Source organism: Physeter macrocephalus, chromosome 14 (genome assembly GCF_002837175.3).
Source record: "Physeter macrocephalus isolate SW-GA chromosome 14, ASM283717v5, whole genome shotgun sequence".
Lineage (NCBI taxonomy): Eukaryota > Metazoa > Chordata > Mammalia > Artiodactyla > Physeteridae > Physeter > Physeter macrocephalus.
The window spans coordinates 83395080-83408293 of NC_041227.1; the positions used below are offsets into that span (position 1 = coordinate 83395080).

The following is a 13214-nucleotide window of genomic DNA, read 5'->3' on the forward strand; positions in this document are numbered from 1 at the left end:
AGTTTATTATCTTGGAAGTCAAGTAAAATCCCAGACCCTTTGCAGTTCTGGACGGACATGTAAAATGATTCTTTTTTTCTTAGGAAACAATCTTGATTATTGTGCAGAGGTTCCTGCAGAGATGCACTCATCAAACATTTATTGAGGGCCTACTTCCTGCCATGTGCCCGGCGCTGTGCTTGGTGTAGGAGATACAGAAGTGAATACGCCAGTCTCTCCTCCTGGGAGCAACGACAGCCGCCCATGGCTCCTCTCTGCCTCACACCCCAGTCCAAGTCATCAGCAAGTCCTGTACTCTACCTGCAAAACACACCCCGCACTGGGTCACGTCTCAGCACCTCTACGGCGACCACGAGTTCTCCTCTGAATCACCTGTAAACACACCTTTCTAATTGGCTTCGCTGCTTCTGCCCTTGCTCCACTTTGGAACATTAGGATCACCTGGGCAGTGAAATACTGAGGTCCGGGCCCCATCCCAAATGAAGCAAACCAGCTGCTCAGGTCATTCTAACGTTCAGCTAAGAGTGAGAGCCACTGCTGTTGACGGTGAGATGCTGAGGGGTTTTCAGCAAATGGTGACAGTCACATGCACTCCTCAACCTGCACAGCTGCATGTGGTGGTCCTGGTTAGATGTCTTCACTTTGGTAAATGTGGCAGATACAGTGAGAGGTGCAAGATCTGGGGTAGGGTGAACACTTACCTGGCTACAAAATAAACAAGACCTGATGAAAGACCTGAAATGAGGTAGTGGCTGTTGGGATAGAGAAGAATGAACCGGAACATGGAGGGGTAAAGCCCAAACCCGATGGTCCAGGTGGTCATTGACCACATGGTCGCCGAACGGGGAAAAGATCTGGGTGGGAGACCAGAATTGGAAGGGGGAGGGGAGTGCGTCGTTTTTTGGGCTCTTGTCTTATAAAGATTTGAATTTAAAAAACACGGGAAGAGGCTTCCCTGGTGGCGCAGTGGTTGAGAGTCCGCCTGCCGATGCAGGGGACGCGGGTTCGTGCCCCGGTCCGGGAGGATCCCACGTGCCGCGGAGCGGCTGGGCCCGTGAGCCGTGGCCGCCGAGCCTGCGCGTCCGGAGCCTGTGCTCCGCAACGGGAGAGGCCGCAGCAGAGGGAGGACCACGTACCACAAAAGAAAAAAAAAAAAAACAAAAAACACGGGAAGGGAGACAAAAAACTTTCAGTGCTCTGATCTCATCAAAATGCGTAATTAGGTACATACTTTCTGTGTTCTGAGTTTTCACTTAACAATATTTTACAGGCTGGAACCACAGGTTCCAACCCTTGTTCTGTCACACTGTGTACGTGACCTCAGGTCAGCATCCTGGGCTTCACTTTCCCCGTCTACACAGCTGACATAGCAGCAGCATTGCATACACATGCATACATATCACCGCAGTGCACATGCTTGCCATGTTCAATGGTTATAGTGTTCTGAGGTGGGATAATTACAGTGAAATAGAGCGCCACGAGGAGAGTAAGGGAAATAGAGGGCTGGAAGTACATTTACAGGAACATGCAAGTGAATTCATACCAGAAGATAGAGTGTCGAGTGAAAACTAATGGCTTTAAGTTTTAAAGACCGAAGAAAAGTTTAGCAAGAAAAACTAGTACTTTGCATGAAATAGACCCTCAGAATTCAAATTTAGATCAGAAACCTGCCTTAAGGAAATGTGATCGGAAAGGTGTGATTAGCTTATCAACACAGTAAATCCTCAAGACACTTCATAGTTAAAACACAACATAGTTGGTGTCCTTCACTTCGTTGCTCTTAGCTGCCCTCTACCTAACCCACTTGCCAGGTGGACTGACAAGCTCCCGCCCTCTGGAAATGCGCTGCTGACGGCCTTGGCAAAAGACCTCTTGTGGTTAAGTTTGCTGCTTTCCTAGTAAGCGTTAACACTTGTGCTCTCTCCAGTTCAGTTTGCTCAACAAGACTTGTTTGCTCCCAGAGCCCTTTGTCTGGGAGGTAATAACGTCTCCCATTACATAGATATTATGCAACTGATGAAACTGAGGGCAGAGTTGCCTTTATGCAGACTCAATGGCTGGAAGGATTCAGCCCACTTGCTAAATAAGCACGCCCAGTAGCAGTGAGCCTGCCCACTGCCCAGATCTGGTTTCTAAATTGCTGCCTATTAAAAAGAGCCAGGGATTCCTGGAGAAATGGCTCATGTCATATCTGGGGTATTTAAAGTGCAAGGTGAACCTGAGATGGCTTTGTCAAAAGGCCATTAAGTGCCCAGGGCTTCCCTGGTGGCACAGTGGTTAAGAATCCGCCTGCCAATGCAGGGGACACGGGTTCAAGCCCCGGTCCAGGAAGATCCCAAAGGCCGCGGAGCAACTAAGCCCGTGCGCCACAACTACTGAGCCTGTGCTCTAGAGCCCGCGAGACATAATTACTGAGCCCAGACGCCTAGAGCCTGAGCTCCGCAACAAAAGAAGCCACCACAATAAGCCCGCGCATCGCAACGAAGAGTAGCCCCCTCGTCGCAACTAGAGAAAGCCCACGCACAGCAACGAAGACCCAACGCAGCCAAAAATAAATAAATAAAATAAATACATTTATATATATAAAAAAAAAAGCCATTAAGTGCCCAGAGATTGGAGGGGTAATGTCAAAGGACAAAAGGGCTACTTGAAGGGTTCTAACTGGCCAAATCTGGGATAATTAGAGCATCAGAAACAATGATCATAATTGTTTGTGACACACTGAATCACTTGTCATCACTGCCAGTGACTCCTGACTCTGAAAACTGGTAATTTAAGGAAAGACTTGAGCATGACCCTACGTGCATTCCCAGCTGATGAAGGAAAGCTCTTCCTTAAAGAATGCCAGCCAGTAAATGTAAAAAGAATGATAGAAAATTGCCATGTTGCAGGGGGAATTCCCTGATGGTTCAGTGGTTAAGACTCCTCGCTTCCACTGCAGGGGGCGCGGGTTCAATCCCTGGTCGGGAACAAAGATTCCGCACGCCACATGGCGCAACCAAAAAAAAGAAAGAAAATCACCATTTTGCAAATCTTGACGAAATGACTGATTCCGGCAAGGATCATCATCACTGGATCCCAAAACCACCAGATACAAGGCTGTTGGTAAACGGGCTATCCATGCACTGCTGGTGTCAGCGCACAGGTTATCTATTAACTGCAACAGCAAAAACATACCTTACGTTGGGAAGATGTGGTGATCAAATTCTGCATCACAGATAGTGAGTCAACCAGATATTAATGAGACTTTTGTTGTGATGCAATATGAAATACATCTGTGAGGTGTTAATGTCAAAAATCTGTAACCTGGATACACCAAGCCTTTGGCCCTAACTGCAAATTTACAGAAACTACAGGAACCAGAAAAACAAACCACATGTAAACAATCAGGTACATCCTGAAAGTCAGACATTCTACAACTGATCTGCTCTATTTAAAGGAAAAAAAAAAAAAAAGTCCTGGAAAAAAATCAACCTGGGAAGCTGTTCCAGGTAGATGGAACAGACAATCACGTGTAAGGCTTGCAATGAGACTGGATCAATAGGGAAAATGGAAACGTGGGCTGAGCACTAGATATTAGAGGATTACTGTTCATTTTTTGAGGTACATAATGTTATTGTGGTTGTTTTTATGAGATGCATGCTTAGTGTTCAGAGGTGAAATGTAAGTTACTTTCCAATTGTTCAGTAAAAAATATGGCAAAATGTTAATTTTTAAATCTAGGTAGATATACAATTTGTTTTATTATTATTTAACTTTTCTGTATATTTGCACATTTTCATAATAAAAAGTTGGAAATAAGACTACCTGTTAAAAAAAACTTCAAAGCATGGATCAGACAACTGTAAAAGTGGGAAAAACACAAAGATCTCGGATTCTCCACTATTATTATTTTTGTTATTTTATAAGAGCATCAATTGCCTCAGTGTTTCAGTGGAAGACCTTATAAATGCATTATTTACATAAAACACACAAAGGGAGGAAATACAAACCAATGCAAAGAAAGGCGCTATGGGCTGTAACATTCCACACATTCATTCCAGGAGAAAACAGCGTTGTGTAAGGTATGAAGTGCTATATAAAAATTGCATCTTAAATACAATGGTTATTTTTTTAACATGATAACTATGGCATAAGCATAATTTGAGTATTATGCAACCTGGAGAAAATCTGCACTTTGTGAAGGATGATTCCGTGACATCAAGGTTAACTATTAAGAGGACAAGGGGAAAGCAACTTCTTGAAGAAAACACTCAATAAGAAAGACTTGAAGATGCTGGTACCCCAGGTCCTTCGCCACTGCCCCACCCCCCACCCCCCCGCCTCCGGCCAACCAGGTTTTTCCAACGTCCAAATGAAGCTGCATGGTCAACTCATGCTTAAATTGGTATTTATGACACCAGAATTTATATCAGGTTTTCCTCACCTAGCTCAGGAAAACTTCCTGTGCAAAGACGTCCCATGATTTTTCAGGAATATCCCCATTGTTAAGATTTGGGGAGTCTCAGTCTTCATTTTTAAGTAGTTCCTGTCACAAACAAATGACCAATATTTGTTAAATATTTCTTTGCATGAATGCACAAAAAAGTATTTAAAATTTTGCCAATTTCACTCCGTATCAGTTACTTCTACCTTATTACTCAAGTCTAACTTGACTACTTATTTATTCATTAATTCAACCAACATAACTTGAGCACCTACCATATGCAAGGCACTGAAGAAAGAAACAAGAGCAAGAGGAAAGGTCAGCTCTCAGGACATGGTCTTAAATTCTGAGTGCAATGCTGTGGATAGTAAATACAATAGTATTTTCACCCGTTTCTATTTGCGTTTCTACCAGTTTTCCTTTTATGCTGTTTGGGACCCCACCAACTCAGTTATTACCGTTGAATGATTACGGTATCAATGATAGTTTCTGCATCAATGCTTTTTCCAATGAAACTTCTTTTCCCTGTTATTTTAAGAGTAATCCCTATTTTACTTACACATACAAGGAGTACCAATTTCAATTATCCTTTTGAAATCAGTCATTTCAGTTTCAGTTTCTTCTTATAAACAGGCTGAATTTTGCTTTATTCAAGTAGTCACTCATTTTCTTAGGTAAACCAAGTCCAGCAACACTTCAGTTATAACAGTTGCCTCTGTGTTCTCTTTCCTCACCCTTACGTCAATTTTTTCCCCCAACCCACTTTCTGCACTGAACTCAAACCTATTTTCCACTACTTATTTTTTCCTCATACGATTTAAATAGCTGCTTTCATTACTTCCTTAAGATAATGGGGCTGCATCTGGCAACCCATTTTAGCAGGTTTCTTAGGTTCATTCCATGATGTACTGGTTAACATCATGCCCTTGACTTTATCTTTCATTACTTTAGAAAGCTTTCTATTGCTTAAATCAGCTGTGGTTTTCTGCATTTAAGCCCTGGAAGAATCCAGTTAGGAAGTTTGGGCCCTCAGCACAGCAGGCACTCAAGAAACGTGTTTCAAAGGAAGAAACAGACTTTCTACAGTAAGTCACAGGGGAACTTTAAGGTAGGAATCTTGGAGTCAGGTAGAAAAAAAAAAAGAATTGTATTCTTATTTTTTTCCTTCTGGATGACAGTTGTCAAAAGCTAGTGAAACTAAGGCTAATACATTTTAAATATTAAGCTTGGGGGTTTAGTCTTTGCCTGTAAATTTGTACACATGTCTAAGGATTATAGACACATTAGTTTCTCCTAACAGATCATCTTTCATTAAGCTTCTCTTTCTTTAATGTTTCAGTATTTAAAGGAAAGCGTAATTAAACTGTGGTCACGCAGAAATCGTTAAGATACTTTCAACTTTTTCTTTTTTTTGCAAACCTACTGGCTCCACATGGCAGTTATGGCATAATAGGAAAAGGGAAGTAAAAAGGGGGAAGGAACCTTTACATATTTAAGGCTTCAAAGCTGAGAAGAACTAAAGGCCTGAAAGCAGCTTTTTTTCTGTTACCCCAGGATTACTCTCTGGTGTGAAAGCTCTACTGGATGGACGCTTTCCCAAGTTACATTCGTAAGGCCTCCTTAAGAAGTACTTGAAACATGGTAAGAGTTGATGAGTTACAGGTTTTTGAGTACTCTTACTTTCCTAGGGTTTCTTTCTGGAATGAATTAAACTGGTATCAAATAAAGGTTAAGAAGAGAATGTTTTCTTCTTAAATTTCACAGTACATTTAAATAGGTTATATCCACGTCACTAATTCTGACACTTCTGCTGAGTGATAATCTAACCCATATTGCACTTCTCTTGAATAATGTTTCTAACACAGAATACAAAATAGAATTTTAAATGGTTAAGTTTTAAAACCTAAATGAAGTCTCGCATATGCATTAATTACGATGCTTGGCACCTGTATGAACACGCTGATGCTGAATGAGGTTTGTACTCTGGGTGAAGGTTTTACCACATATACGGCATGCATAGGGCTTCTCTCCTGTGTGAATTCTCTGGTGCTGAATAAGGCATGTTCTCTGGCTAAAATCTTTGTCACATTCGTTACACTTATAGGGTCTTTCTCCAGTATGAGTTCTCTGATGCTGATTAAGTGATGACGAATAAATAAACGCTTTCCCACATTCATTGCATTTATAGGGTTTCTCGCCGGTATGGATCCTTTGATGCTGAGTAAGATTTGCACCCTGTCTATATGCTTTCCCACATATATTGCATTTAAAGGGTTTTTCTCCATTGTGAATCCTCTGGTGCTGAGTAAGGTGTACACTCTGGCTGAAGGCTTTCCCACACACACTGCACTTATAGGGTTTCTCTCCGGTATGTGTTCTGTGATGTTGGGTAAGGTTTGCACTCTGGCTGAAGGCTTTCCCACATATATTGCATATATAGGATTTCTCTCCAGTGTGAGTGGTCTGATGCTGAATAAGAGTGGAGGAGTGAGCGAAGGCTTTTCCACATTCGTTGCATTTATAACACTTCTCTCCAGAATGAATCCTCTGATGCCGGATAAGGTAAGTGCTCTGACTGAACACTTTCCAACACTCATTGCATTTATATGGTTTCTTTCCTGTGTGTATCTTTTGATGCTGAAGGAGGTGTGTGCTCTGGCTGAACGTTTTCCCACACTCGTTGCATATGTAAGGTTTTTCTCCGGTATGAACTCTCTGGTGATTAATCAGCGATGAACTGTGGCTGAAGGTTTTGCCACACTCCAAGCACTTGTAGGGTTTCTCTCCCGTGTGTGTCCTCTGGTGGATGGTGAGGTGTGCGCGCTGGCTGAAGTCTTTCCCGCAGTCGTCGCACTTGTAGGGTTTCTCTCCCGTGTGGATCCGCTGGTGGATGGTGAGGTGTGCGCGTTGGCTGAAGGCTTTCCCGCACTGGTGGCATTCATAGGGCTTCTCTCCAGTGTGCATCCTCTGATGTGCAATGAGGGATGAGACGTGTCTAAACTCTTTCCCACATTCTTCACATTCATAAGACTTCTCTTTGGCATGGCTACTTTGGTGTTTGATGAGGGATGGGTACTTTCTGAACTTCTTCCCACACACATTACACTTATAAGGCTTCTCTCCGGGATATATTTTCCTGTGTACGATACCATAAGAGACGTGACTGAAGGTGGCCTTGCCTTCGTCGTACACAGAAGTTTTATCATCTGATTGGGTATCAAACTGTATCATTAGGTTTGAATGCTTTTCAAAATTACTTCTATATATATCATATTTATAGTCTTCTGCACGATCATCTTCTTCTGAAAGGACTGACTTCAAACCGAAATCTCTCTCGTTGGTGGGAATTCTCCTGAAGGTCTCTGTTGCTTGCCCCTCCAATCTTTCATCATAGTCATAGGGTTCTTCCAGCTTGATGGTCTTGGTTCCATCCTTTGTGAGTTTAGAAACATTTTCCACCGGAGTACACTCCTGGGCTTCTGTTTCCCATTCTGAAATTTAAAAAGTACGTAAAAAGTTTTCCTCTATTTGGAGAAAGGAAACTGCCAAAGCAGAAACAAAATAATGAACATAAATAAAATGCCTAAAAAGACTATGGCTCTGACAACCTCATAACATGGTCCTTAATGCTTGGGAAAGGAGAATAAAAGGGCAGAAAACAGGACTAAATTGTTGAAGAAGGAGAGGCTCCTCCCTATTCAACACAGGCGTGGAGTTAATAGGTTAGGTCAGGTGACAGAGCTAAGAAGTGAAAACAGATGATAAACTGTGGGACAACCTGGGATGACTTTTATTACACAACCATTTATAATCATATAAGCTGTAATTTACATAATGGGTCATAAAAGCAGGCTGACTGTCACCACCCCTCCTTCCAATCCACCCTGCACACTGTACATAATATTCTGGAGGCAGTTTCACGGTGTGTGTTCCGTGTTCTAATACGTCTAGTAACTCTTACAGCCTGAAGCCACGGTTCTCGGGGGTACAATCCCCAGACCAGTGGCATGAGCATCACTGTCACCTGAAGTATGTCAAGTGACTGGGCCCCTCCCAGACATACTGAGTCAGAAAACAGGGGTGGGGCTGAGCCCTCCAGGAGGTTTGAATCACACTGAAGTTTCAGGATCAGCGGCTTAAAGGATAAAAATTAAAGAAAGAAAAGTTAAAATACCTCCACTCAGTACTGAGACCCCAAATAATCTAGCCTTTTCTACTGTACTGCCTCCTCTATCACAACTCATATTCAGCTTAAAGTTCAAAGTTATCCACATAACTTAGAACTATGTCCTTATAATCTTCTAAAGGTGCCACTAATTCCAGACTCCAGGCTTCTCTTATGACACCTTCTCCACCTACTGAAAAAGATGCTTATGGCCCACCTCATGTTTCTCTCCTCCTTCTTAGAATCCTAAAATACAGATTAGGTTGAATCATATGAAACTGCCTTTTTTGTAGGTCAGTCTGGCTGAATATCAGCAGTTTCATATGGTCCAACCTAATAAAATATTGGGCCCATGGCAGAACTTGGCTTTATATTATTATTTCACAGTTTTGTGTGTTTCTTGTATTTCCAACTCAGATGCAAACTCTGGAAATGGCTTATGCTTCTTTTACATTTCCTTCAGAAAATGGCCCAAGACTCTGGATATGAAGGCCACTGAATAGAACTGGTAAAATAAATGAAAATACCTTGTTGTAAAAAGGTGAACTCAAAGTGTACACACACACACACACACACACACACACACACACACACACACACCTGGACCCCAAACCTGACTGCAAAGCCATCAAATACACATTTGTTGATGCCTATTATGTTTCTATTATGATGGTTTAAAACAAATTTAAGTTGCAATACCTTTCTCCTTTGAAATCAGATAAGAAACATAAAACTTGCAAATATTAAGAATTATATATATGAAATATAATGAAATACGGAGTTTAAGATATAGCAAAAATGGTGGCTAGTCCAGAAACTTTCTAAAATACAGATCAAAGTATAATAACTTTACAAATATATATATTCAATAGACTCATCCATCAGTAAAGGATTAGTTAGAATAGGAGATTACGGAATATTGATAACTGATAAAAATAGGTACATCGATATGAAAAGGTGTGCAGGAAATATTAAGTGAAAAAAAGAGAGAGGGATAAAACGGTACATACAGAAAGATCCCATCTGTGTAAAGATGTGTGTCTCCAACCCCTCACCCAAAACCAGGGCCTTCTCCCCTGAGATCAGCACTCCCTGCAGGTCTGTGTACATAGCTTGGTGAGGGGAGGGAGACACATACTTCATTATGCTTCTTTGTGCTGCTTGAATTTACAAACTACTTTTATTATCTTGATTCAAATACAAAAATTAGACACTAGAAAATGCTTAGGAGTAATGTTAAATGAAAAAAAAAGAGTACTGTAACTAGCATGAAAACTCGTTAGAGCTAGATATATATAACCAAAATGCTAACAATGAGAGTTTAAGTTTCAAAAAATATTTTCTGATTTTCAAGAAATTGGTTATATTTCTTTTACTGTTATTTGGTACTAGAAGTGTTGCTATATTACTTTTTCTAGAGGAAAAAAATCTAAAAACAACTTTCTCAAACCAGGATTTACTACTCCCCCCTTAGAAAAACGAAATGAGAATGTTAGTGGACTGCAATGGGTAGGTGTGTATATACACAAAAACAATGAGATAGTCCAGAAGCTGAGTTTAGCACCTATGTAATCAGAATCAGTCTGTGACAGACTGTTCCATACACCTGAGAAGGAAGTACTAAAGTTATAATTAACAGGCTTAAAGTAACAAGTCTGAATGATAAGCACGAAGAAATCACTACTACAAGCACACATTTTTAAACCAGTCAGTTTACTGGTAATTCAGAAATTAAGATCATTAAGCAGGGCTTAAATATGTATATATAACTAACTGGAAAGGACCGATTAGAAGCGTTAAATATCAAACAGTGGTGTAATATTTCTAGCAGAAGAGATCAGTGTTGACCAGGTAATGAAGGAACACTTTTAGGGGAGATCTGGCTTGGGCTGAACCTGAAAGAATGGCTGGGTCCTGTATGATGTAAAGACCATAAAGTTCTGAGACAGGAATGGCCATCGAAAGCCAACATGACTGCTCGATTTGTGAATCATCAAAGTTTCCATTCCCTCAGGTATGACTGATGAGCTGCCCTAACCAAAGGTTCAACTTATACGTCTCTGAGCTGATAAGAAAGTGAAATCCTCCAAGTCAAAAATCAAGAGAGAGCAGGAAGACCAGAAGTCAGCGAAAGTTGAAGCTAGCTTCCTGAGACCCTCCTCCATCCTGCTGACGACCTTCAGCTTCCCCTTGAGGGTGCAAGGGGCTCGGGGGCCAGAAGACAAAGTCTGCAGCCAACGTGGGGCAGCTGGCAGGAGTCTGCACACTCTGTGCTACACCCTGTATAAGGACAGGCTAGAAAAACAAACAAAACCGAAACACCTCACCTCTACAGAAGGAAAAGAGGACCTTGCCTTTCTCAGTGTTGTGCTCTTTGGTGGGAGCAAAATCTCCCCCCAAAATACATAATCATAAACTGCCCCTCTTGTGGGTTTACAGCCTTAATTCAACCTGAATCACCTAAAAAGCTCAAGTGGTCCCAGATGGGCAGAACCTCCCAGAAGACGGTCCTGACTCCAGCAAAGGCCTAGCGCCATCTTGCCATGGGTGTTCTCAGTGTTGAGAGTGTGCTGAACTCACTCCCTAAAGAACTCACTGTGTATTTTGGGTCATTCTGCCAACTAAAGCAAACAGGCCATAAATTATGAGAAGAACTAGCTTTTCAAGTAGTAGGACCCTCAAAATACCAGATGACCAGATGAAGTTAACTTTTTAAAAAAGTTAAGCAATTCACTCTAAAGTAGCATATTATATTGTCATTATTGTTTAATTTGCTGTTAATTCTGGATTCCAGCATCAATACTGGTTAACATACTAGAAGGCAGTGGCTTAAATTAAAAAAAAAAAAAAAAAAAAGGGAATAGGAAAGCAAAATGCAAAAGAGTACGGTGTACTTCTTTTGTATACAAAAGGAGAGATAAGACTATATTTATGATTTATCTCTGCAAAGAGAAACACAGGAAGGATAAACGAGAGATAAGTGAGCCCTGTAACCTACAGGAAGTGGACGGGAACAAGGCAGAAGGGACGGGAGTGTATACCTTTCTATAATTTTGACGTCTGAACTGCATTAATGTTTTTACATACTCAAAAATGTAAAATTAAATAAAAAAGAATCAATAAACAAGAAAATACTAAACTTGAACACAAATGTAATCAAACAAGTTTAACTGTGTATCAAACTGTTAAGATAACCAGAAAGAAAGAATTCAAGTAACTTTGAACCCAGTATCCTCTATATCTTTAGTGGAATATATTCTAAGGACATGAACGAATTTTGAACGTTACCTGAGCAGTCTGTTATCTGAGAGATAATGATATACTTCTGAAACCATTTTTGTGTGATTACATGACAGAGCAAATGAGCAGATATACTGATATTGGGAACCAGATGACTCATTCTGTGGGAAAGGAAGTAGAAAACAGATATGGGGAGGTACAAGATAGACTGCCCTTGTGGTGCTAGATTTGAATTCAAGTCACCAGTATGAACTCAGGATTCAAAAAACCTACAAACACACACACAGACACACACACACAGACACACACACACAGACACACACACACACACACACACACACAGACACACACACACACACACACACACACACACAGACACACACACACACAGACACACCGCTCTATCTACTGAACAGATCTAGAAGCAATGGTTCCCAGAGTAGTGAGTGCACTCACTGCCCAGATCCTGGCCTCTCATCACTAATCCTCACTAAGATGAACCACTGTTCCTTAAGGAAATTCCAGGTCTAAGGTAGGCATGAAGTGAGCCCACAGACGATTCTCTGCCAGAAAGCAAGGAAATGCTCAAAGACTAATGGGGACGCCTCAAAAGGACTTGATCTGAAAGGCTCCCATCGCTGGAATTTGGGACAACTGAGCATCAAAAACAAATACCCCCCCTCAGCTGGAATTAATGGACTAACAATACATTGAACTTTTAAAAATTCCACTAGTCCATAGTGACATATACATATAAAAACGGGGTGGGAGGGATAGGTATTCTTTACAGATTAATCATTTAGAAGAGATGGTGGAATTAGAAAATTCACCATTTTGCAACCAGCAATGTAATAAAGCAAGAATCCACAGTGGATGCTAAGAACCTTAACTGGAAGGTCATCAGGGAATAGAACAGTCACGTGACCTCTAGGTGCTGAGCCACAGGCGACGACGCAGATGCAGGAACCGGGTGAATGCGGCAAACAGGTGGGGACTTCTATCTGCATAGATCCGGCTTTATATATTTTTATAATTTTTGATCTTGCAAACATGTTATCCTTTTCAATAATTAGAACATAAAAAAGAAAGGAATGAGGAGAGTGGAGGCAGGGGGCTACAGGGTTTTGTCAATAAACAGAATAAAAGAAACTCAAAAAGAAGTTGAGAAGGTTTGAAATTTAAGATTTTAGGGGACATTCATGCATGCTTAAAAATAGAGGGAGGGGGATTCCCTGGTGGCGCAGTGGTTGAGGGTCCGCCTGCCGATGCAGGGGACGCAGGTTCATGCCCCGGTCCGGGAAGATCCCACATGCCGCGGAGCGGCTGGGCCCGTGAGCCATGGCCGCTGAGCCTGCGCGTCCGGAGCCTGCGCTCCGCAACGGG

At 41.6% G+C, this 13214-nt stretch overlaps 1 protein-coding gene across 1 annotated transcript in view; it reads right to left on the reverse strand.

Moving 5' to 3' along the window:
- Nucleotides 1–4320: 4320 nt before the first annotated feature.
- ZNF287 (zinc finger protein 287) overlaps nt 4321–13214 on the reverse strand; it is a 14232-nt gene continuing 5338 nt past the window's right edge. Inside the window, exon 6 of the mRNA XM_007124692.4 lies at nt 4321–7917. Within this exon, the coding sequence (XP_007124754.1) occupies nt 6353–7917 (1565 nt within the window). The 3' untranslated portion in view covers nt 4321–6352. The remainder of the gene's footprint in view (nt 7918–13214) is intronic.